The following is a 23,652-nucleotide window of genomic DNA, read 5'->3' as shown; positions in this document are numbered from 1 at the left end:
CCTAAGAAAATTGACATTTTTTAGAAATCCATTTTTTAAATTTTATATATATTTTATTGAGCACTTGGAGTCTCCAGAATTGTATAGAAAAAATAACCTGCTGCAAAGGTACTTTTATATTCTGTTTGGGGGAGATTTTTTACTCCGTTCAATTTTGTCCATTTTCTATTTTTTTATTTTTTCATATTTTTTTATTATTACGTCACAGTTTTCGGGCGGCACTACCATACAAGGTAATGGGTGTGGCCAACCGGTTTCTCATATCCGCCATCTTTATTACTCGGAGAAACTAGTCTAAGAAGAGTCAAAGAAGTACCTGGTTAAATTTAATTTTTTAAGATGAAGTCTTGATTTCAGGATTTGCCAAAAGACTTCGTTTCATTGAGGATTCGGTTCCTTCAATCAATGGAAACGACGGACACCAAAAAGCGGTAAGTTTGAGATGATACAAAAATAATAAACTGTATTTCACTTTCATAGTATTGTGTGTCTATGATGCCCTCGTTTTTGTAGCATTAGCATCACAATCGTTCTGATTTTATGTTTTCACTGTACTGTACTGTTTTATTCTTGGAGAACACAATAATGAGTTAAATGCATTCGTTAGCTTCTCGCTAGCGCTAGCATTAGCTTACTTCTTAATTGACTGCAGTGATTGTTTACAAGACGTGTTCATAAATATTATGAGGGGATTTGTTTTATTACGTTATGTATGGTTGGATGGACAAAGTCTTCTGCTGTTGAAATCTTTTAATCAATCAAAAGGTGTGAATAGACCGCACCAAAATGGCTTGCTCTGGCCCAGTGATGCTATTCAGACAAAACCATTCCTGTTCCACTTTATATTTACAATTATTTATTATTATTATTATTTAGTTATTAAATGTCAATAGGAAGGATTTATAAGCATAATTTGTCTACTTCAATTAGAACCAAGACCTGCATTCTCACTAGTGAACAACAGGGGGCGACAAATGTTAAGAAAAGTAAATGATGTATTTGTACATTACTTTTCATTTGAATATACGTACTGTATTGCGCATTGTTGTCTAAATTAAGCCAAAGCACACATTTTACACGACTAAAAAAAATCACGTTTAATGTATCATATAGAAAAAAAGTGTTATTTTGTGATTCTGTGTTCCTAAAGAAAAGTTCACTTGCTTTGTTCACACATACTATTCTTTATACAAGACTGTTGATCTGTCTATTTGCACTCTTGAACCTGGCATCCATTTTGTGCAAATTGCTCGAGCCTCCCAGTGTCAGACACGTGAAAATGTAGTCCCCCCTCTCCCCCTAAAAAATCAAGTTAATCAGCATGTGAATAGCAGTAAAGCCTGAGCTATTGCTAGTTTTCAAGTGCAGTGTGAAAGGGGAGAGCTGTAAATTATATTGCTGCAGAAGGCCCTCTCCATTGACGGACGTGTTGCGTGAACAGACCTCCTTGTGGGGAGACGCTGGGCCGACGCATGGCCAATCGGACACAATGGCGGTGAAACGGGCCAGAAAATAGCATTCTACAAGGCTGAGGAATGTGTGACAGCAGTGGGCGAGGGAGAAAGAGAGCGAGGAGGGTGTGGTGGAGGGGGGGGCAATTAGATTCTGAAGACCCTCAGCGATGAGGCCATCATGAAGGTTCTGTCAGATGGTATAATGGTACCTGGTCCAAGCATAGCTGGTTCTGATTTCACTGTAGTTGTGAGAGAATTTGTGAGCAGTTGCTGGAGAAGTACTTAGAGGCGACCAATCAGCTGCCAGAGAGAGAAATTTGTGTGTGTCCATGAGAGAGAGAGAGAGAGAGAGAGAGAGAGAGAGAGAGAGAGAGAGAGGGAGGGGGGTGCATGTAAAAAACTTTTCTTTCTTGGGGGAGGGGTGTTGTGAGGGAAGCTCGGCGGTGCGCGAAGTGAAACAGCACAGAGAGAGCGAGCACGAGGGACAAAGGAGATCCGCACACAACGAAGAAGGAATGAAGCAAACTGGATACGTTTTGCAACTTTTTTTTAAATTTAGACGTGCAGCCGGTCCGTAAACGCACCGCGGCCGTTCGGGCTGGAGTAGGAGAACTTTTGCTGCTGGAGCGTGAGTTCACGCACTCTGCTTTTGCACCCACGCGTGGTGACTTCATGACGTGTTTTCCGGGATTCGGCGAGGTATTTCTGTCCACTTTATAGCCCGGGAGGTTTGATGATGTACTGCAGGAGGAAGGGTTCGAGTTAACCCCCAAGTATGAGATGTTGGTGCGGCGTCCTGGCACTGCTCCTGCGGGTGCTGGTGGCCTTGGATGCGCAGCTCATCTGCTGGCAGGCCATCATGCACTGCCACGCCGAACCCGAATGCGAGCTCGCCTATGGCCAATACTTGGCCGCCTGTGAGGGCAACCTGCGGGGCACCAGGCGCCAGTGCCCCAGCCACTGCATTAACGCACTGATCCGCCTCAACCGCACCCGCAGCGGGCCGGACCTGGAGAGCTGCGATTGCGGTCAGGACGTCACGTGCCAGGGGGCCAAGCGCGCCATCGAGCCGTGTCTACCTCGACGGTACCCGGAAGACGGCGGCGGGGGGATCGGGTGCATGGAGGCACGCCAACGTTGCGTGCAAGACAGCCACTGCCACGCTTCCCTGGAAGCGTATCTGTCTCACTGCGGACAGCTGTTCAATGGACGCAAGTGCTCGGCCAAGTGCAAGGCCACCATCCAGCAGATGTTGTACATCCCCGACGGGGCCCTGCTCAACCGTTGCGTTTGCGACGGCGAAGGGAGACCCTTCTGCGAGGTGGTCAAGGAGAACATGAGTAAACTCTGCTCCATTGGGGACCACCACGGCGTCATCTCGGACCAGCCGGAGGTAGACGACACGTACGAGGACGAGGACTATGACGCCAGACAGGACAGGGATGACGTCTACAGCGAAAACTCTGCGGCTCCCCGGAGGTTGCCCACGTTGGGGATGCTCCTGGTTCTCCTTCTTGGATGTATTTGGTTGTGAAATTGGATTCATCCCTTGACACTTCTTTTCCTGGACCAACTGAAAGGGGGGCTTGAAGGCGAGTCAGCTGGATGAGGTGATGCTGGTTTTCACCCTTGCTGTCAACACTTTGGATCATTTGAGACTGTCTTTAAAACCAAGGTTGACAAGAGGACAGCTGGAATTCTTCATGGTTGAGGATATTTGGTGGGTCCAATCCTACTCTACACCAAGAAGGGCCACCACGTTGGGTTTCTTTTTCGCAGTTGACCTGGCTGAGGGATTCTGGTTTTCACCCCTGGACACTTTGGATTTCATTTGAAATTGTTTTTAAAACTAAGACTTCAATATGATGCAGAAACCTCGAACTCTTCAAGAACCGTTTGAGGTCTCCCTAGTTGACTTCTTTGAAGTTCACTGACATCTTAGTTGAAAGGACCAGCAACCACAAAAACATTCAAGAACCTTCAGTTTGGACTTCCTCAAGCGTGAGGATGTCCTCTACATGGGAAAACTGTAGACCGACTCACCAGACTCTTTTTTTTTTTTTTCCAGGCTAAAAAAAAAAGTTGCCAGTTGCGTGCGGCTCCCGTTTGTTTACTCTTGGTGTCAATGGTACTTAGAGGGTCGCTTTATTAAGACCTTAGACAAACACGGAGACTCGGCCCGTCCGGGTCTATTTACTCTCCTACTTTTGTCGCCGTAACCACACTTCAAATATTTGCAGGGGACAGGATCAAGTGCTTAAATTAACTGGAGCACCGCACTCCACACAACTTTTGTACAGAAGACCTGTCCCCCCCCCCCCCCCCGGCCGCCCCTTGGCCTCCTTCCTCCCCTGCTTCCCACCCTTTTCCTTCCCCTAACTTCACACCTTTAAATAACACCTTGTTTTATTACTGCTAACTTTGCTATGTTGGCATCCATCTTGCTTTTGTTTCTTCTTTGCCTGACAACAGGATTTACTGTAACACTACAAAACCGTTTACGTTTGGTTAACACGCAACATGTTGAAAAATGTTCCGATTGTCACGCAGAAATTATGCCAACATGAGTTTTATGTGTGTAAATGTTAAATTATGAAGCCAGAATATGAAGACAAACGTGTGTATATATATTTGACAGAATGATACGATTATATGACGTGAAAGAAGTCAGTGTAATAAAGCTTGGAAGCCATGATTATTGATACTGTCCCAATTGTGGAATGTTTTGGGAATAAAATGTTGAAAAATGACATTTTGATGCTTTTTACACATCAAGCATGGTATGACATTTAAGGGTCAAGGGTCAGTGAAAGCTTCAGTAAGAAATGTTTGCTGTCATCGAGATATAAAGATAAAATTAGTGAAGGGGAAATGAAGCTTCAAATTTGCTTCATGAATCAGATGTATTTTTTGATTCCTCTAGGGGGCACTGTTGGTTTAACGAAAGGTGTTCAAGAAACGGTAACTCAATATGTTCAATAAACACAACTGGTTCATGAACCATCTTGAAGCTTCATTTTCATCATCACTACCCAAAATATTATTGTGCAAAAAATAAGAAAAAAACCAAACACTTGTGACAAAAGAAGCTGAAATACAGCAGACCCCCGCCCCCTCCCTTTTTGTTTTCACCCAGATTGTCTTGACTGCAGGACTTTTTCGACCATGCATCTTAAATTCCTCCTAGACGACAGCCCCGCCCCTTTTCCCGTTTTCTGGGAGTCAAATCAAAACAAACACGAGAAGAGCAGCTTCGGGGGTAAATGTGCAATTTGAGTGCAGGAGTGGGGGCACAAGGGGGTTACACAGCTTTGCCACAGCCCATTTTGTAAATTATCTGCATTCAGCGTTTCTCCGAAACAACCCCGTCGTAACCCTCAATCCCGACCCCCGCGCTCTCTTCACTGGGCCAAAAAGGGAGGGACCCCAGGATTTAGGAGGCTCTTGTCTCTCAGAGGTACAATGTTCCATTCATGATAACCATCCAGCCGCAGCCAACGACCGACCTGCTCTATGGTGTCAGTCCAAAAGGGGGCGGGGTCAAATCAAGCTTCCTCAAACTCCACAGTTTGACCAAGTTAAGACAGAAATTTTCACTAGGCGTGGTTCCTTACCCAACGATGAAGAACTGTCAACATTTCCATGACATTTATCTGGAGTGAAAGATGAGGTCACCATGGACTTTTAAACTAAAACTAAATCAGCAGGACCCCCACAAAGAAGCAGAAGTGCAACGATTAAAGTCAATGGCCCAAACAAAATGTGAACTCTTAATTTCAGGCTGGGAGACATTTTTTCCCAGTGTGCCTAGTGAACACCATTAAACCAAGAACAAAGCCTGCTTGGATATCAAAACAGCAGCATGACCCTCAAGTGCCCCCCCCCCCCAGATCACAGGTCATGTTTTAGATTAAGAGATAGAACTTCATGTTACAGTTCTGAACTTTTTTTTTTTTTTTATAAACCACTTTTATATTCTCTGGCATGTGTTTGTAATTGGTCACCTCCAGCCGAGAACAAAGTCTTCCAGCGGGACACTTGTAGTCTCAAAACACTGGTCGACCACGTTTGTCTTGACAAAGAGCCAACCGCAACAAGGACTGTTTTTTTTTTTTTTTTTTAAAGTTTATGTGATGAGTCAATTGATATTCTATTGTGGTATTCCTGAAAAACTGTCACCATTTTTACGGATTAATTAATTACCATACACTAGCTCTATGCTAGTTGGAGGAAATGCCTGTTTTGAACTAAAAATAAAATAAAAATATAAAACTTATATATAATATAAATATATATATCATTTTACTCTATTTAGCATTTTGTTTATTATAAAGATATCTTCTTTTTACACTTGTATGACAGTTAGGAGTATTATAAAATGTTACATAAAGAAGAAAAATTAGGGGATTTGTTTTTTAGCGGAAATAGGTTCTTGAAAAATATCGCTTGTTGCCATGGTAACAAAAAAAAAAGCTTGGGTGGCTCACGTGCGACGGGACACTGCAAAGGTGTTAACTAAAAAAACAAAAGTGTCAAAACAAAAAAACAAACCTTTGCTTTTCTAAATGCGGTTCTCATGTGAAACGTTCACATATAGCGAGCGTCTTTGCGTATGAATCATATAATTATAAAATGTCCTTAGTCTCCCTCGCCAAGCCTTCCTGTCTTTCTCCTCCCACTTTGTGGACGCGATCCAGCTGTTCCTGACGTTGATGGCGCGCTCGAGGCTTCTCTTTTTTACAACTTCTGGACAAAAGGCAAGCATTGGCTTGGCAGCGCGCTGTTGACAAAACGTCTCCAGAAAGTTCCAACCGTCATTTTTATTTCCCGCTCGGCTTCTTCTTCTCCTTTAATAAATACACGGTCATTATTCAAATGACAGCTGCGTCAACATTCAAAACACAAAATTAAACAACGGAGCAGCGTGTAGGTGCTGCCAACGTACATATTTAGACTTTTCCCTCATAATTAAGGCTTTTTTTGAATATTACAACATATGTTGGAAATCAAAACAGCGTGCCCAGACCTCCAACGGCGAGGATTATCAGTCTTTCGTTTAGGCCCAGTGCGTCTTGTGTGTGTCGGTGTCACACAAACGTGCACACACACACTGGCCGGGGCGCTGGCCAAACCTGCTGTAGAGTCAACAGCGCCCGGGCCGCACCTCTCCATCTCTTCTTTCATGGCGGTGGGAATGGCGTCCATCAGTGGAGAGGACATGGCGAGCCTGCGGTTAGGCCACAGTGGAGGCGTGAGGAGGGGGAGGGGGTGAGACCGGGGGCGTGAACTACAGTGGAGCCTCGAAAGTCAATTGAAGCATAGTTCGGGATTCGACTTTTTTTGGAGGTGGTCCAAAAGTCAGATTGACAGTACTTTTGTTGTTTCGATCCGTGACGCACATCTCAATTGTGCCAGTAGACAGTAAAAAAAAAATTATATATATTATGTAAATTAAGTTATCTTATATCCACAGGGTGTTAGCAGGAAAATAAACCCGTTACAGTATTTTGCAGCTCGCTACTTGCTAGCTCACAGCAACAACCAAAACATTGAGCTCTTCTTGCAAGGCCGACTCCAGAGATGTTGAAGGTGAGGTGGGGATGCAAGTTTGATTTGGCATGGAGCACAGAACTTTAATGGGGGGGGATTTGGCTCCGTCTAACTAGCCGAGGTCCAAGCCAGCTGGTTTTCTTCAGGTTTACTGCAAACAGCATGCTGGCAAGATAGAGAAAAAAAATTCTGTTAATATTTGAATATATTATATTTCATCATGTATGATCTGACAATATGAATTTTAGTTTAAATAGAGCAAACATAGAAAGTTGTATTTTTAAAAATCCAGTATATGCGCTATATGCTCTCAGAGAGACGACACGCCGTTGGCTCCGTGCCAGCCTGTGGCTAGCAGCAACCGTGTGGTTTTTATTAAAATAACTTCAGCGGGAATAAGAAAAAAAGCCCATGTACTTTGGGAAATTCAAGCTGCCTCTCCAGTGAGGCCCGCAAAAAAAAAAAAAAATTCTATAATTCCACAGGAATTTCTGGCTAAGCACAGGATATTGTCCAGGCTTTTAGAAACTTGGAGAAAAGCATAAGAAGGAGGTGTAGGTAGATTTATGATCTGGAGCGAGTGTTTCACTAATAGTTTATTTTTCACATAAGAGTGACAGATTTGCACTGTTGAGCTCAGCAAAAAAATTGTTAAGCTCCAAGTTATCTGAGCTTCTTCTACTGCTAAACTTCGTTAGAATTTTTCAGTCTGGATACCCTCCAGCAATGTGCTGCCTGTAAAAGTTCCGAGAATGTGGAATGCTTTTGTCGGTCATCCAGAGTACATCTCACACTACAAGAGCTGTCTAAAGTTTAAAAAAAAAAAAAAAAAGTATGTTTTGCCATTTTTCATCAATACCATACTCACAGCTTCTAACCGAGTCGGCCAGGGGCTCCCGATCCAACGAGGCGTCCCTTTGAGTCTCCTGCATCTGAAATTATGGCCATTTAAAAAAAATCACATTCCAAATTATTAATAGACAATTAAAAATGGACATTTAAATATTTTTTGGGGACCTCACCTTAATGTTCTTCTTGAGGTACTCTGCTCTGCTCATGAGGCTTTTAATCTGAAAAAAAGAAAATATTTTTAGGAAAGGTTCCATACCACGATCGTTTAAAAAAAAAATCAAAATGGTGGCTGGTGTTAAGACACAGATATGTAACGACGGGTCACAAAGGACAATGAATTCGTCCTGGGTAGCACAATGAGCCCCCCCCCCGGCAGGATACCAAAGAGGCGGGCCAAAATGAAAGCTGGCATTCAGTTGCATGTCGGGGTAGCGTACGGTGTTTTTCTGACCTGTACTCGGCAGCACAAGACAGGATGTCTGAGTCCCTGCTGCAGCAGTGTGGAATGCGAGTTATTATTTTTTTTAACTCTCCGGTGAGACCTCCAAGCTCACGGAAGTACGGTGCCAAATTTGCTAGAGGAGGGAAATTGGGGAAAACATTTCAGAAGGGACACGTGTGCTTTTAGGCTTTTTTTGGGGGGGGCTACAGATGAGGAGAAAAATGTAACACAAGAGTTTTGCTTGTACACAATGACGAGACCGCCGTGGTTAGTTTCCATTTAAACGTAGTGCTCTGGCGCAGCAAATTAACATTTCGACCGCAGTTTTGTTTTTCGTATTCTGCCCTCCAACCGCAAGCCTTTAATCAGCGCCTGCAGTAAAACATGAAGGGAACTCGACGCGGGTTGCACTTTCCCCATGCTCGACTTGTCGTCGTGACATTAAATCAGTTTACACGTCACAATTTCGGATTCCAGTCCACAATGGATGGAGTCAGCTTGCCGGTGCGTCTTGGTTAGAACCGGAGTTGTGTTATTGTTGTCGGAAATGTTTGTGGTTGTGTGTGTTTATATTGTGTTCCACATTATTATGCATTGAGGGTTTAGTTAGCTAAATATTTTCTTTTTTAAGGGATTTTTTTGCCCTTTTTTTCCTGCTGTTTAAATGATTGATCTCAACGATGGCGAGACTCACCTCGCCGTGCAGCAGCTCTCGTCGGCGACCCTGCGGCTCAGCTGGAAGAACCAAAAGAGAATAGAATTAGCTCTTTTAGGAGGCGAATGGATCTTTGACGTGTATCGCCGTCAATGGGAGTGAATGAGTTCAAAAGCTGACATGATGGAAAATTGACGTCGTTCAGAAGATGAATGGACATCTTAGCTGATTTAACTTCCATGCGTGACCATGAAAGTGAGTCGCAGATGGCCCATCAAGCAGGTTCAGCGTGTTCTCCTCCATCCCGCTTTGAGCATCTATCATCGTTCCAAAGTGGAAATGAGTGCTATGTTGGCATGTGGTTAAGTCCCCCCCCCCCTTGAAAAGCATCTTGATTGGGAAGAGCGAGCTCCGGGCTTGGCTGGCCGCCTCAAGCTCTCGACAGCCCGAGATAAAGCGTCTTGTGTGTTGTGCAGCAAACGAGGCCTAAATGGGAAGCAGATGGCGGGGCTCCCGTAGCGCACGCGGGGGGCCCTGGCAGACTCTGGGTCCCATCATCTCGGCTCTAAAGAGCTTCAATAGTGGAATCGTTCTCACATGAGGGCTCTCGCATGAGCTCATTGAGGACACGCGGTTTGTGAATGGTTCTCTGTGTTGCCTGACGGCCCCGCCCACTCGCACCTTGCCTCGACAGCCGTGCTCAAATATGAGCTTCAAGCTTCTACTGTACCTGCAAGCGCCAACAGAAGTTCTCCTAAACAATTCTGATATCCATCCAAGGCCTCATTGTCGTCCGCTCCGCTTTGCTCCTACATCAACGCAGTCAGCAGACACAAAAATATGACAACCAATGTCAATCGTGATCAAATTTGATTCTTCGAACTGCAGCCTGACCTTAGCGATGGCGACAGAGGCCATCTCCAGCGCCGCTAGCAATCGTGGATGCTCACGAGACATTTCTACAAGGGGGAGATGGAGAAAAGGTTCGAATAACGAGCGCTTGCCCTCATTTTCCCTTCTTCGTGACATTTCCTACCCCGGAGGACGTCCGTGGAGGTGCGCGCCTCCTCGAAGATGAGCTTGTTGTCCGAGGCTACCAAAGCCTTCAGCTCTTCTGCTCGGGAAGCGTACTGACGCACCTGCGGGGGGATATTTAATTTAATATAAAGTAAGAATGTGATTTCCACAATATTCTCTGGCCTACCTTTTTCCTGAGGACTTCTTTACGCTGCAAGTCAGTTTCATCTAGAGGAGATGATTTTCTTGAATTTTTATAATGTTCAACATGATGTTCAATGGCAAATTTGCTCTTACGGTAAATAGCAGGGACAAAGTGCTCCAAGGCGCTGCAGTATAGCGAGAGCGCGCCGGAACTCTCGCCATCCTGGTCCTTCTGGACGGCCTGTAGGACCAGTTCTTTCTGGAAAGAGGTAGAAGATAGCGGGTGACACAGACCAAAACATTCCACAGATTCTTTTTGTGTATCTTACCGCCTTCCCTAAGCTCTCAGCACTTGGCATGTGCTCCATGTCCACAAAGGGGTGCGTGAAGAACTCGGCAAATGTGATCCGGGTATCTGGATTCCTCTCGAGGAGACGCAGGAGGAGGTCCCGGCAGTGCTTGGAGACCTTGGCACCAGGTGGGAGCTGATGGACAACAACGTGACCTCATTATGTTGCTCTCAATCCACAATGGGGACAAGGTAAAAAAATTATTGCTAAAAAAATACCAAGAGTACTTTGCATCTGAAATTGGAGACGCAAGTATGCTGCAGGCCTCCTCCACTAGATGGCGACAGCGCACTTCACAATAGCAAGCCAGCATCAAGTCATATTATTTTGCTTTTAGGGAAAGTAAATTAAAGTGGGCCACCTAGTGGATTTAAAATGAACAAATGTATGGATAAAAGAAAATAATTTCATCACTTATACCTCAATGGGGTGGTTACTTCGGATCTTCTCTTCCAATTCTGAATACGACCTTGATGCAAAAGGGGCCCGTCCAAACAGTGCCTCTATATTCACACAAGCAACATAAGAGGTTTTTAGGGTTGTGGCTTTTGGGGGTGAAGTACGGCTACATCCATATCTAGCTAGCTAGTTTGTTGCAAGTGACAACCCCTTTCCAATATTGTTTTTTATATTTTTGTAGTCTCGACTGAGCCCAACACTCACCATAAAGAATGACTCCCACGGACCAGAGATCCACTCTGGAGTCATACTGGCGCCGACACACCATCTCAGGAGCCATATACAAAGGTGAGCCTCTCAGCACGCTCTTCTCGTCCCATGGTGACATGTACTGGGCGAAGCCAAAGTCTGATATTGAAGCAGATAGAGGATTTAATACTAAAAGTATTTATTATCGTAAATATTTTTCTTACCTGCTAATTTGAGGATTGAACCACATAGCAAAATATTCTGTGGTTTCAAATCCAAATGGGAGATATTTCGGTCATGGAGATACTGGAGAGCACAAGCTGTGGGTGTGAGCAACATACGGTATGTGTATTGTTCACATAGCCATCGAAAATCAAATAAATAGCCGTATGCTGAATCACCTATCTGCTGCAGAAAACGTCGGGCGACTCCCTCTGGCAAGATCCGACGACTGCGGATGAAACGAGACAGATCTCCACCGGAACACCACTCCAGGATCAGATAGATGTTCTCCGAATCCCACTGATGGTGAGGCAACAAAATGATTGTATTCATAGTGGAAACACAACACACTTAATGAGGGCAAGTGCTACAGAAAATGGATGGAAATCAAGTGAGCTCACCACAAAATCTTTCAGCTGGACAATATGAGGGTGGCGCACGGTTTTGAGGATCTCAATCTCCGTGAGCAGGTTCTCCGTGGATGCCTTGTTCAGTGTCTTCTTGGCGACCACCTTCACGGCCACCGCTTCTCGATTATCCCCCTGCTGCATCGTTTGGGATGAACGTGTCGGCCATTTTGTGTCACGGATGCAGCAAAAAGAGGATGCAATTATGAAGGTAATGGCTCACCTTTCTGTAGGCCTTGTAGACTGTGGCATATGTTCCGCTACCTAGCCGCTCTGTCAGGATGAAGTCATCCAGTTTTGGAGGGGCAAAGCTGGAAGACGAAGCCATGATGAGCCAGCAGGTCTTGGCTGCAATGGAACCATATCGGGCTAGGTGATGTGGCTTGTCTTGTTAGTGCAACTCGTCATCCAACGTAGCTCATATTACATTATCTGTTTTATTAACTGCATTGATGAGTAACGATCATTAAGATGAATCAGGAAGTGATTAGTACTTCAGGCTAGGCTTGATCTGACTATTAAAAACGATCATATTTTGCCTAGACAAGGGAAGACGAAAACAAGATGACTTCTTTTTGAACCTGATGAAGTTCTAGCTAACGGCAAAATCAAAACACGCACGACTGTTAGCAGTCAATCGCCTGTCACTCGAATAGCGACGTTTTGATTCAAACCGCGTTCAAAGTGGCAGTTTATTGCGTACCTTTATAGCAGTTAATCCATGATGAGCAGAAAAGTGTGTGGAAAAGTGATTGTTTACATCGCTCGCTGTCAGTCGGTGCAGTCGGTGACGGCACGCTGCACTTTGGCTGCGGTGGTCACGTGACTTGGAACCACAGAATCCGTCACACCGCCTCCTATCATTTGATACTAGTACTGCACTTGCTTGAAAGCGGTGTTTTTTTTATTGAGCAAAGTATAAGATTTGAAAATAAGTGTAAAGAAATATGGCAAAAATGAAAATATCAGATTTCCATTAAGGAACGATCGATAAAATATGAAGTGACATGTGATGAAATGCACCGGAAGTCCGCCTTCATCACTCCTGTAGTGGTCATTTAAAGATGGCGGACTGCTTGGCCACACGCTTGGCAGCTCAGGAGGAGCAAATTAGGCTCCTTGCCGGCGAAATTTCCACCCTTCGGGATGGGATCAACCGGGACTTAGGCCCAGCCGGTGATGCGGGGGTCTCCTTGCAGCTCGAGGAGCTGAGGTCGGAGAATGAGAAGCTCAAGTACCGGTTACTGCACCTCCGTCGGAGTCTGCGGGAGGAGTTGGAGCTGGAGTCGGGCAAGAAGTGTTCACAGCCAAGGGGCGAGTGTGGCAAAGCTGCCGGGGCGAACGTCGTTAAAGGAGGGCAGACGAATAACAAAGCTGCTGCTAAAAAGGTTCTCAAACTCCGTGAAAGACGCGTTCAAGGATGTGTTATTGTTGCATTTATTTTTATTTTTTGCTATTCACGTTGTGTAATTCATTACACCCCTTTTGTAGTAAAAATACAATTATTGAATTCCGACAGCTGAACATGTGAAGATTAATTTATTTGTGCAAAAACCACCAATTATTTTATATTTTAAATAATGTACCAATTTTTTAGACGCTTTGTTGCACCCACCAAGGTCTACCATTGGTTGTCATGGTAACACAAGCCTCAAGATGTGCTGGATCCATCAGCACTCGGCCATAGGAGAGTTTGAGTGGCTCATTTGCATGAGACAGAATCAAACTCTGAAAACAGACTGAGGATTAAGTGCCATGTTCTACCTTTTGTCTTAAGATGCATATCTCTCTCATCAGGTGAGCAGCACTGATTCTAAACCAGGTGACAAAAACAAGGAGAAGAAACAACATAAAGAACAATCAGATGGAACCGTCAAAGGGGTGAATATCTAGACTTACATCTATCTGAAGCTATGAAGAAGTGAAAATTGAATAACTATTCCAATGATGAATAAAAACTTTTCGGCAGCTGAAAACCTGGCCTGCGTTTGTGGATGAGCGCCTCCGCCTGTACGAGGAGCTGAAGAAGGAAAGCGATGCCCTCCAGGCCAAGAGAGCTTCAACCGGTAAGCCCATCACAGTGGAGCTGCCCGATGGGCGGAAAGTGGCGGCCACGTCCTGGGTTACCACTCCGTACCAACTGGCTTGTGACATCAGGTAAATGTTGCTGCTGATGGACAAACACTTGTTCGGTCCATTTTTTTTAAATGTGTTTTTTTTTTTTTTTTATCTGGGTGGAATCCAGTCAGGGTCTTGCTGACAACGCGGTGATCTCACGAGTGAATGGAGAGCTTTGGGATTTGGATAGACCTCTGGAGCGCGACTGCTCGCTGGCGATTTTGCGTTTTGACGATGACGACGCGCAAGCAGTGAGCAAAACAAATTTTCTATCATTGTAAAAGGAAAAATCTAAAAATTTGCATAAAACTAGATGAAATGATGGTTTGAACGTGAACTTGCTCAAGTATGGTGATTTTTTTTTTTTTTTTTCCCCTTTTTTTGTCTTGCAGGTGTACTGGCACTCCAGCGCTCACATCCTCGGCGAGGCGATGGAACGCTTCTACGGTGGCTGTCTATGCTACGGACCACCCATCGAAAACGGCTTCTACTACGACATGTTCCTCGACGACCAAAAGTAAATTTATCCCCCAATCAATCCACGCACACTGAAAACATTGACGTCATTATCAATCATAAATTCTTCTAGGAGCGTGTCCAGCACTGAGTTTAGCAACCTGGAGTCCTTGTGCAAGACGTTTGTGAAGGAGAAACAAGCCTTTGAGAGGCTTGAGGTTACCAAGGAAACACTACTGAAGATGTTCAAGGTCAGAGAGATGTTGGAAAACAAGGACAGACCTTTATGCATCATTGACCTTCATCATACGGCTTGTAAAAAATAATCCTCCCCCATTTGTGTGTAACCCGCGTGTTTGTCTTTTCCAGTACAACAAATTCAAGTGTCGTATTCTAAACGAGAAGGTCACTACGCCCACGACTACAGTTTACAGGTCAGTTGGTTGATCACAACATTTTGAACTTTGTTTGCTAAGCTAATCATTATGGCTCCCGGACAGATGCGGGCCGCTCATTGACCTCTGTCGAGGACCTCATGTGAGGCACACAGGGAAAATCAAAGCCATGAAGATCTACAAGGTGCACTTTTTTAAGGACTTTGTCATCAGTCATTCATTTGTGGAGTTTTAGCAACTCATTTGTGTTTCTGTCGTCAGAACTCTGCCACCTACTGGGAGGGCCGCTCGGACATGGAGACGCTGCAGAGGATATACGGGATCTCCTTCCCCGACTCCAAGATGTTGAAAGAGTGGGAACGCTTCCAGGAGGAGGCTAAGAATAGAGACCATCGCAAGATCGGCAAAGTAAGTTGGCGTACGCTTCACGGAAAATTCATTTTTTTGTTTGTAAATGCTTTTAAATGTTGTTTTAATTACAGTATATGAAATGCACTGTGATTCTATTTTTTTGGTAAATGTCTGAACAATTTTCAGATATTTTTTAAATAATTTCAATGATTATATCAGGTGGAAAATGGATTGCTATTTTTTATTTAATGAAGAAATATTCCTCTGACCAGCAGGGGTCACTGTGCTCTCTCATTTTAACCCCATTTCGAACCTGCTGTCGTCCTAGTTCCCCAGCTGGGTCTCCAGCATGGGGTCGGCACAGGAGGCAACGCCTTCCTAACAACCGCATGCTTCCATATTTCCAGAAAGTGTCATCGACTTGCTCCTAACCCCGCCAGTTTTGTTGATCCCAATATGCTTCATGAACATAACAGCCCAAAATGTAAATTAAAGTTCTTGGGCTTGTTTTTTGTTGTTGTAGGAGCAAGAACTGTTCTTCTTCCATGATCTCAGTCCTGGGAGTTGCTTCTTCCTGCCACGTGGAGCTTACATCTACAACACGCTCATCGAGTTCATCAGGGTGAGCAAGACCATTGAGAACGTTATATTTGTTTTAAACTCATAAATTGTAACTCAACAACAACATGGTTTAATTTTATTCCAAAAAGGCAATCTACAGTCGAGTAAATAAAATCTGCCAGGCCGTAATTTGCGATATGTCATTCCCGCTTGTACCCTCCAACCGTGATTTCAGTCGGCGCACGTTGAAACTTCTTAAGCGTGATTGCGACGTTGTTGTGTGCAATCAGCAGGGAACGTACCGTAAAAATAAGCGGAGGAAAAAAATGGACTAAAAAGTCATCAGTGTGTGGAGAATTATTTTTGAGCAGTGAGACAGGAGAGTGTTTCTGACTTGGAACATATCAGTGAGTGGCGCATGTTCCTGTGACATATTTCTCCTCCTTGACAATTTTCACAGCCCAAATGAGGACATGACATGAGGCCAAGAAGGTCTCTCGGTGGTGTTGCTAAGCTCCGCAATTCAAGGCTGTCTGTCAGAGTGTTTGAGGCTACTGTCACTTGCACCATTTTTATCAGTTCCCCTCCTTGGCAACCCACCTCCAGGCATATATTATTAGTCAATTTCCCACAGGGCAGAAAAGCCTTTATTAGACCCGCAAAAGGGTAAATTTCATTTTTTTACAGCGGCGAAATTGAGAGTGGCAGCAGCTTGGAAGAATCAAAAAGCCATATGAGGCATGTTTAGTGGATATTATGCAATATGAAAATGTCCTTTAATAAATATATACAAGGTGAACAGTGGGAAATATAGCCAGCTATAACAAACTATTTTTGTTTCTCACTTAGGATGAGTACTGGAGAAGAGGCTTCCAGGAAGTGGCCTCTCCCAACATCTACAACAGCAAGTTGTGGGAGACGTCAGGCCACTGGCAGCACTACAGCGAAAACATGTTCTCCTTCCCGGTGGAGAACGAAACCTTTGCGCTTAAACCCATGAACTGCCCAGGACACTGGTGAGACCACCTATGTGCTGCCTACATTTTTTTATTACAATATATTTTTTATTTCTTTTGATATAGGGCTGCAACTAACAATTATTTAAATAATCGATTTTTTTAACCAAATTATTTTCTCGATTAATCGTATAAAAATCGTTTTGATTTCAACCTTTTTTTTATTCAATAACAGAACATTATTGATATTCAAAGTGTTTACATAATTTTTAAATAATTTTTTTTTTAAAATATTTTTAAATCTAAAAAGAAAAAGATATCCAAACCATTAATTGATGATTAAAAATCATTCTTAATTATTAATCATTGCACCGCCTAATACTGTGTTCTCGCTCCCCAGTTTGATGTTCAGCCACAGGCCTCGCTCGTGGAGGGAGCTCCCACTCAGGCTGGCTGACTTCGGGGTCCTCCACCGCAACGAACTCTCCGGAACGCTCACTGGGTTAACCAGAGTGCGACGTTTCCAGCAGGATGATGCTCACATTTTTTGCACCATGGATCAGGTGTTGCATTCTCCACCACGACCACAATTAACACGATGAAGCTATTTTCCGAGCTACGTATTTATTTCCAATCTTTTCTCCTCAGATCGAGTCTGAGATGAAAGGCTGCCTGGATTTCCTGCGCAGTGTCTACCACGTGTTTGGCTTCTCCTTCCAACTTCACCTCTCCACCCGCCCGGAGAAGTACCTGGGCGATATCGCCGTGTGGAATCAAGCCGAGAAGGTAACCATAACATCTGCGTTGTTCTGATGTCTTTAAATATGAAACTCTGTGTTTGCCAGCAATTGGAGAACAGCCTCAATGAGTTTGGGGAGCCTTGGAAACTCAACCCAGGAGATGGCGCTTTCTACGGACCCAAGGTCGGCTCGCTCACATTTCGTAGCGTCGAAATCGATCTGCAATGTATATAACAATTTATGGATGCGCTCTTATAGATTGACATTAAGATCAAAGACGCCATTGGTCGTTACCACCAGTGTGCCACGATTCAACTGGACTTCCAGCTTCCCATCCGCTTCGACCTGACCTTTGTGGGGTGAGGAGCCTGATCGAAACGCTGGCTTTGATTGACTAACACAGTTTAGAAGACACGATTTAGACGCGTAAAGATTGAATTACAGACTCATTTCTGATAAGTGACTCAATGACTGACCAAGTCAAGGAATGAGTCAGAGTGCCCGATTGGCTAACACTCAATATTTGACTTTATTATTAGTTCATTGAATAAATGGCTTTTAAATTTTTCTCACAGAAAGGATGGCGACGACAACGCTCGTCCAGTTATCATCCATCGTGCTATTTTGGGCTCTGTCGAGAGAATGATTGCAATACTGACAGAAAACTATGCTGGGAAATGGTGAGTGGATTTCCAGTAACTGTAAATAAATGTAGTAATAATCCTTCCACAAGATGGACATTCCAAAAAAAATTACTCTTTTTATGAAACTTGTCCCTACTACCAGGCCTCTTTGGATTTCTCCAAGGCAGGTGATGGTAGTGCCTGTCAACCCGTCCTGCGACGACTATGCCAAGAAGGCGAGTCCTCTTCCGTCTTAATCACAACAAAATATCTCGATGAGGTCATCAACTAACATACGGGCGCCATTTCTTGCCCTTTAGGTCTGTAAGCAATTCACAGACGCAGGCATGATGGCCGACGTCGACCTCGATTCTGGGTGCCTTTTAAATAAAAAAATACGCAATGCTCAACTGGCCCAATATAACTTCATTCTGGGTAAGAAGTTGCCTTATCTCATTATAAAATATGTATTCACATTATATCTTAATTAGTCAAACAGTTTTTGTACAATTACACATAAGGAATTACAGCTACACTGGATAAATTCAGGCAAACTGTTCACGTCACTCGTTCATGTGGCTCGTTTTTGCCGAATTTTAGACGATTAGACTCAACAGTTGGACTTTTTTTTCCACCCTGAGTTCTGTGCTGTCATAAGTGACAAATTCACTGACACCAAGCGGGGCCATGTGCTTGAGAGCTCTGTCACTTGGCATGAACGTGGTCTTGTCATGCCTTGGCAGTGGTCGGCGAGAAGGAGAAGGCGACCAGCAGCGTCAACGTGCGCACCAGGGATAATAAAGTCCACGGCGAAGTATCGTTGGAGGAGACCATGGCCCGCCTGAGCCTCCTCAAGCAAGCCCGTTGTCGAAATGCAGAAGAGGAGTTCTGATGGGATGGTTGAGCAGCCAATTGGGAAGAGGTAAAATTGCAGAAAAATGTCTCACTGAAAGGTGAAAGGTGAATGTGTCGTTGAAGGTACAGAATGATTGGATCAGAGGGAATTGGTGGTTTAAGAAATGTCGATTGTGAAGCCTGATGATGTAACTGGCCTGCCTCTTCTTGGAAGGGAAATAAATCTTCTGTTCAAGTGCAATTTGTTTTGCTTTTTTACCCTAAATTAAAAAGTGGTTGGTACAAGTATGGACAGTCGCCCGCCCACGATCAAGACTTTCATGTAACTGGTCATTGCATTAACCCTTCTTTGACCCACATTAAAGTTCTCTTGAAAAATAAACATAATAAAAATAATAAACACGTTGGACAAATTATATTTTCATTTCTAAGTCACAAAAACCTGACATTTACAGTAAAAAGAGAAGGTACAAGAAGTGACAAAGATATCAAATAAAATCAAATAATTCTGAGACTTGATAAGTGTGGGCCTAAGTATATTTTCAACAATATAATTTCAAAACTAATCAAGTTCTATAAATAGTACGTGCATGCAATATGATATCCTTGTACTTCATGTGCTGGCCATAGGGGGCAACAATGCGCCTCATTTCACCAACTCCTACAAGCAAGCAAGCGACGAGGAAAAATAAAGAAAGGAAGCGACAAATGGCTTGTCAACAGTGGCGACCTGACCGCGGGCGATTACTCAAAAGCTACGGAATTGGACTCCTTTTGTACACGGACCTTTTTTTGCAGTGTGTCAATGGTATGTTCTTTTTATGTTTATTGTGTAAAGTGTACCCGTAAATCCCGTCGCGTGGTTATCTTTTGCTAGCGGCTGATGCTAACACTCAAAACGGCTAGTTAGCGCAGGTGAGACATCCATAGAATTTGACATATTAAAATGACGTTCATTTCCATTTAAGGGAATTATATAATTTCACATTCGAAAGAGATTTACGATACTGAATGATGATTGTGTTTGTCCGTCAAGGATACTTGAGCTCCCCGCACGTCGGCCAGGAGCCTCCGTACACCAGAGATGCCCAGCACGGCCCGGTCATCACCAGCCCGGTTGTGCCTGCTGCAGCCTCGGGTAAAGTTTTCACTCATTCACCCACTACGCTGTTTTCTTTGATGCGATATACTCAGTATGGTGAATGGATGAATGGACTGATTTGCGAGCGATAATTTGGGACACAAGCATCAGCGAACTCAAATCACTTCACATCAATCAGCAAGAACAATTTCTCACAAGTGACCAAGTACGCGTTTTGTTGTTTTTGTTGCCACTCCTAGATACATTTTGCTGGAGAAGAAAACTAAAGAGATGTTTTTTTTTTTATTCTGCATTTTCAAAAGTCAAAGTCTGCTTTATTGTCAATTTCTTCACATGTCAAGACACGCAAAGAGATCGAAATTACCTTCCCACGGTGACAAGACATAGTACACAATATACATACAAGTAAACAACACAAAAAGTCAAAACAAGAAGGCACAAACAATGAATAAATAAGAGTGATGAATAAATTATAAATAAACAACATAATAAATAAGAGGAGCAGAGGAGATCAGTGAGACAAAACACAAAAGTTTCTGTTAGAGGCAAAAAATTAGGCGGCGCCATCTCTAATATGCAGGAACAAATATTCCTTTTTACATTCCTGTCTTTGATTGCAGTTTCTCCTGCCGATAATGAGGAGAGCTACGCCTCCAAATGTCCCAGTGGGGGGCCGTGCAGTCGCCTTCCTGCTGATTGCATACAATGCAATTACCAACACAATTGCACCTATGGGAAACCAGCCTCCTTCTCTTGTAAAGCCAAAAAGGGCGTTCACTGTGTTGTGAGTCTTTTTTTTTTCCCCCTTTCCTGTATTTTGAGTCATGCTTCTTGTGTCTCACCACCGATGTTATTTTTGCGTTTCATGTAGGGAGAGTCGGGCCAGCAGCAAAGCAACTTCTCTCTTTCCATCACTTGTCAGTTCTGCTGGCAGCTGGACCCCACACAGTATCGCTGCTCCAACTCCACCAGCTGCATGACCGTGGCTTGCCCCCGGCAGCGCTACAACGCCACCTGTGACGTCATGGAACATGTCCACTGTTTAGGTAAAGCCTTCTTGCAACACTGGGCTTCTGTTTTTCTAGCTGATAAGTTTTGTGTTGCAGTCATGTTTATACAACAACAAGAAAAATGAAAATTTTTGAAGTGCTTAAAATGCCTGACAATGAAATAGAAAAAAGATACGAGAATATCAATTTCTTATTAATTTTATGGATTATTTAAAATAAAAATACATCCGGATATAAGGTATAATTTAAATATGATTTTTAAAGGAAAAAAAAATCATGTGATAACTTTTAGAAAGTCATGTATTTAAACATTTTAAAACAACAGATTTATAAAAATTATTTTCCTTGAAGTTCTTCTCACTCTGGTTTAGGACTTTTGCCATGTTTGATCAACTCAGACTTGTTTATTTACAGGGAAGAGGCGCTTTCAGAAGCGTTTGTATTGCAACTGGACTGGAGGATACAAGTGGTCCACGGCCTTGGCGCTCAGGTAAAACCAAAACTTTGCTCTCCATCATTTGAAGTTGTGTAGCCATTAGAAAGCCTCACTCTACCACCTCACTCTGTTCCCCCTAATTTATATGATTATATTTCTGGCTGAAGGGACCAATTAGTTTTTTTATTGAATGATCCAATTAACTGTTTGTCAAAATTTTACTCTACCAATTTATTGTAATTGTCAAAAAAGGTGAATACTGCATATGGAAACAAAAAACTGACAAAGCCTCAAGCCACTTATGTGTTTGTTTTTGTTTGTGTTTACTGTGGGGTAGCATCACGCTGGGTGGTTTTGGGGCGGACCGATTTTACCTGGGCCAGTGGCGAGAGGGTCTGGGCAAGCTGTTCAGCTTCGGAGGACTGGGCATTTGGACTTTGATAGACGTGCTTCTCATCGCCGTGGGTTACGTGGGACCGGCGGATGGTTCGCTCTACATCTAAAAAAAAAAAACTGTTCGGATGTTAGAGGCCCGGCTCGCGTTCCAAGGACTGATGATCTCCCGACACCACGTTTTCAGCACCGCCCCGGCATTCCCATCTGCTAACACGCAGGAAGTGTTTTACTGCCTCACACCCGAGTACGAAGACTCTCACACTGGCGGCCGTTCCATCCTAATCAGTCTCCTCTGGTGCGAGCGTGCAGATGGAGCATTCTACCACCACCAGGAATCGGCAATTACATCCTGGCGGGAGCTCGCAACTTGAAGGCAGCCGCCAAGATGGTCCCGTATGTCCAAACTTGTGTTCTTCCACCCAGCACAAGGTGGAACGGATACAGTTGACGCCATCAGCCAACATGCTGAGGAATACAATGAGTCACTAACTCAGAGTATTGTTCTAAAAGGAGCATTTCGACAAAATAGGTGGCGTTCACACTGGTGATTAAAATTGGCATTTTACCAACGTTTTGCATATAAATGACACCGATGCAAAATCGAGGGAGGAAGTCGACCTAACAGTTTCCTGGCTTCGGTGGTAGAGCTGTAACAGAAGTTCAGGCCACAACTGTAAGAAAATTGACCTGGCACACTTCCATTTTTAGAGGTTACGTTAGATCCATCTATTGCCATTAAAGACAAACCAAGGCTGAGAGTAAAACGTCAACCCAACGAGTTCCTAACTTTGGCCATCACATCTGTGGAAGGTTCTTGTGCTGTGCCAGAACCAGGGTGTGATGAGTTTAAATGCCCGCCACCTGCCTGGATGACGCATAGCTGTTGGAAAGGTCAAACGTTTGCAGCAATTTAGAGTTTGCGTGAAAGGGAACTCCGAATAAGCAGTTGTTACTTACGACTTTGCGGGCCTACTTTAGATGGCGTTGGTTAGGTTTTGTGTGATCCTGCTCACTCAGATGTCAATCGGCAACAAATTTGGGTCCAAACTGGAGCTTGCTGTGTATTTGTGCATAGTGATGGAAAAATGAAGCTTCAACTTTGCTTCATGAACCAGTTTTATTTGTTCACTCCTCCAGGTGGCACTGTAAAGCTCGGTTTAGTGTGCTTTTCGTCCTACGTTGAACAGAGTGCCATCTAGAGGGTTGAATAAACACAACTGCTTCATGAATCACCTTGAAGCCTCATTTTCCCGCCACACTTACTGTGTTGCACATAAGCAGCTGATCGGATCATAGGATTTGATAGGAAGTGACATCACAAGCAAGCAAATTCAGAACGCCAACTCCAGCTCACTGCAGGATTTTTTTCTTGCCAACGTGTGCAATGTGCAATGAATGTTCATGTGGATTTAATTATTGTTGAAAACACTGTAAATGACATATTTTTGAGTTGTGTAAATAAAACTTGCGAAATTTGTTTTTTTCTCATATTGCGAGGACATGCACACAAGCTCAGGGTCAAGTCCACAACTCGTATTTTATGAACACAACGCTACAGACTTTTAATGTTGGTCGTGATGCGGTTACGCAATAGATCATTGTCATTGAAGGGGTTGAATTTCTTTTGCTTTACCCGCCAACGTAGGAATTATGTTTATAGCAGAGGTCACTGTAAATTGTGACTCACGTCTGGCAGGTACAAAACAAAACAACCCCACGTCTTACCAAAACCTCTTGTCATTGGAAAACACGTTGCGTAACAGCAAGGAGGGAGGAGGGTGTCAAAAAAAAAAAAAAAAAAGCGACCCGCTCATTGGCCGTTGCGCTCAGGCCACAGTAAATTCACTCCACCCTAATTCGTCTTCATCGCTATGCTGGCCTTGGGCCAAAGATAGCACCCCCCCCCTCCCAA

The 23,652-nt window shown here is 43.8% G+C and overlaps 4 protein-coding genes across 6 annotated transcripts; 3 read left to right on the top strand and 1 right to left on the bottom strand.

Moving 5' to 3' along the window:
• Positions 1 to 293: 293 nt before the first annotated feature.
• Positions 294 to 19,037, top strand: tars3 (threonyl-tRNA synthetase 3). Of its 3 annotated transcripts, none has more exons than XM_088372076.1 (22): positions 294 to 431; positions 11,105 to 11,211; positions 11,527 to 11,640; positions 11,805 to 11,952; positions 13,539 to 13,622; positions 13,711 to 13,898; positions 13,987 to 14,110; positions 14,252 to 14,376; positions 14,449 to 14,566; positions 14,685 to 14,749; positions 14,816 to 14,894; positions 14,972 to 15,118; positions 15,585 to 15,683; positions 16,472 to 16,638; positions 16,979 to 17,141; positions 17,227 to 17,364; positions 17,424 to 17,501; positions 17,577 to 17,677; positions 17,894 to 17,998; positions 18,105 to 18,177; positions 18,262 to 18,376; positions 18,685 to 19,037. In XM_088372076.1, exons 4-22 carry the CDS (start codon positions 11,923 to 11,925, stop codon positions 18,831 to 18,833), a joined length of 2,148 nt encoding a protein of 715 aa, XP_088228202.1. In that variant the 5' UTR covers positions 294 to 431; positions 11,105 to 11,211; positions 11,527 to 11,640; positions 11,805 to 11,922; the 3' UTR covers positions 18,834 to 19,037. The 3 variants fall into 3 exon arrangements, with proteins under 3 accessions (XP_088228202.1, XP_088228201.1, XP_088228200.1); XM_088372075.1 differs by lacking the exon at positions 294 to 431 and adding an exon at positions 10,487 to 10,592; XM_088372074.1 differs by lacking the exons at positions 294 to 431; positions 11,105 to 11,211; positions 11,527 to 11,640; positions 11,805 to 11,952 and adding an exon at positions 12,775 to 13,129.
• LOC148400939 (growth arrest-specific protein 1) lies at positions 1,865 to 4,204 on the top strand. Its single transcript, XM_088372086.1, has one exon. The coding sequence runs from the start codon at positions 2,230 to 2,232 to the stop codon at positions 2,986 to 2,988; it is 759 nt and encodes a 252-aa protein (XP_088228212.1). The 5' UTR covers positions 1,865 to 2,229; the 3' UTR covers positions 2,989 to 4,204.
• ulk3 (unc-51 like kinase 3) lies at positions 6,256 to 12,593 on the bottom strand. The gene is made up of 17 exons (XM_088372084.1): positions 12,445 to 12,593; positions 11,965 to 12,089; positions 11,736 to 11,879; positions 11,514 to 11,634; positions 11,337 to 11,432; positions 11,128 to 11,271; positions 10,885 to 10,967; positions 10,444 to 10,599; positions 10,268 to 10,373; positions 10,158 to 10,198; positions 9,990 to 10,092; positions 9,848 to 9,912; positions 9,684 to 9,762; positions 8,993 to 9,033; positions 8,027 to 8,074; positions 7,873 to 7,936; positions 6,256 to 7,169 (listed from the first exon to the last, which is right to left on the bottom strand). The coding sequence occupies exons 2-17, from the start codon at positions 12,067 to 12,069 to the stop codon at positions 7,153 to 7,155; spliced, it is 1,413 nt and encodes a 470-aa protein (XP_088228210.1). The 5' UTR covers positions 12,070 to 12,089; positions 12,445 to 12,593; the 3' UTR covers positions 6,256 to 7,152.
• A 400-nt stretch (positions 19,038 to 19,437) lies between the features above and the next one.
• tm2d3 (TM2 domain containing 3) lies at positions 19,438 to 23,217 on the top strand. The gene is made up of 6 exons (XM_088372085.1): positions 19,438 to 19,604; positions 19,833 to 19,934; positions 20,519 to 20,682; positions 20,770 to 20,944; positions 21,323 to 21,398; positions 21,682 to 23,217. The coding sequence occupies exons 1-6, from the start codon at positions 19,505 to 19,507 to the stop codon at positions 21,845 to 21,847; spliced, it is 783 nt and encodes a 260-aa protein (XP_088228211.1). The 5' UTR covers positions 19,438 to 19,504; the 3' UTR covers positions 21,848 to 23,217.
• Positions 23,218 to 23,652: the final 435 nt, after the last annotated feature.

The sequence above is a fragment of the Syngnathus floridae genome, chromosome 3 (genome assembly GCF_059516105.1).
Source record: "Syngnathus floridae isolate MCC-2025c chromosome 3, RoL_Sflo_1.0, whole genome shotgun sequence".
NCBI lineage: Eukaryota > Metazoa > Chordata > Actinopteri > Syngnathiformes > Syngnathidae > Syngnathus > Syngnathus floridae.
The sequence above is the reverse complement of the archived record's forward strand: the minus strand, read 5'-3'. Positions and strand labels throughout refer to the sequence as shown.

Coding starts and splice junctions, on each gene's coding strand:
- LOC148400939 (XM_088372086.1), top strand. CDS start 2,230: ATGAGATGTTGGTGCGGCGTCCTGGCACTGCTCCTGCGGGTGCTGGTG.
- tm2d3 (XM_088372085.1), top strand. CDS start 19,505: ATGGCTTGTCAACAGTGGCGACCTGACCGCGGGCGATTACTCAAAAGC. Junction 19,605..19,832: donor TTTTTTGCAGTGTGTCAATG/GTATGTTCTTTT, acceptor TTGTCCGTCAAG/GATACTTGAGCTCCCCGCAC. Junction 20,683..20,769: donor AAAAGGGCGTTCACTGTGTT/GTGAGTCTTTTT, acceptor CGTTTCATGTAG/GGAGAGTCGGGCCAGCAGCA.
- tars3 (XM_088372074.1), top strand. CDS start 12,806: ATGGCGGACTGCTTGGCCACACGCTTGGCAGCTCAGGAGGAGCAAATT. Junction 17,142..17,226: donor TTTTTTGCACCATGGATCAG/GTGTTGCATTCT, acceptor TTTTCTCCTCAG/ATCGAGTCTGAGATGAAAGG. Junction 17,365..17,423: donor TGTGGAATCAAGCCGAGAAG/GTAACCATAACA, acceptor TGTGTTTGCCAG/CAATTGGAGAACAGCCTCAA.
- ulk3 (XM_088372084.1), bottom strand. CDS start 12,069: ATGGCTTCGTCTTCCAGCTTTGCCCCTCCAAAACTGGATGACTTCATC. Junction 10,600..10,884: donor GAAGTAACCACCCCATTGAG/GTATAAGTGATG, acceptor GTTGTCCATCAG/CTCCCACCTGGTGCCAAGGT. Junction 10,093..10,157: donor AAGAAGTCCTCAGGAAAAAG/GTAGGCCAGAGA, acceptor ATCCCCCCGCAG/GTGCGTCAGTACGCTTCCCG.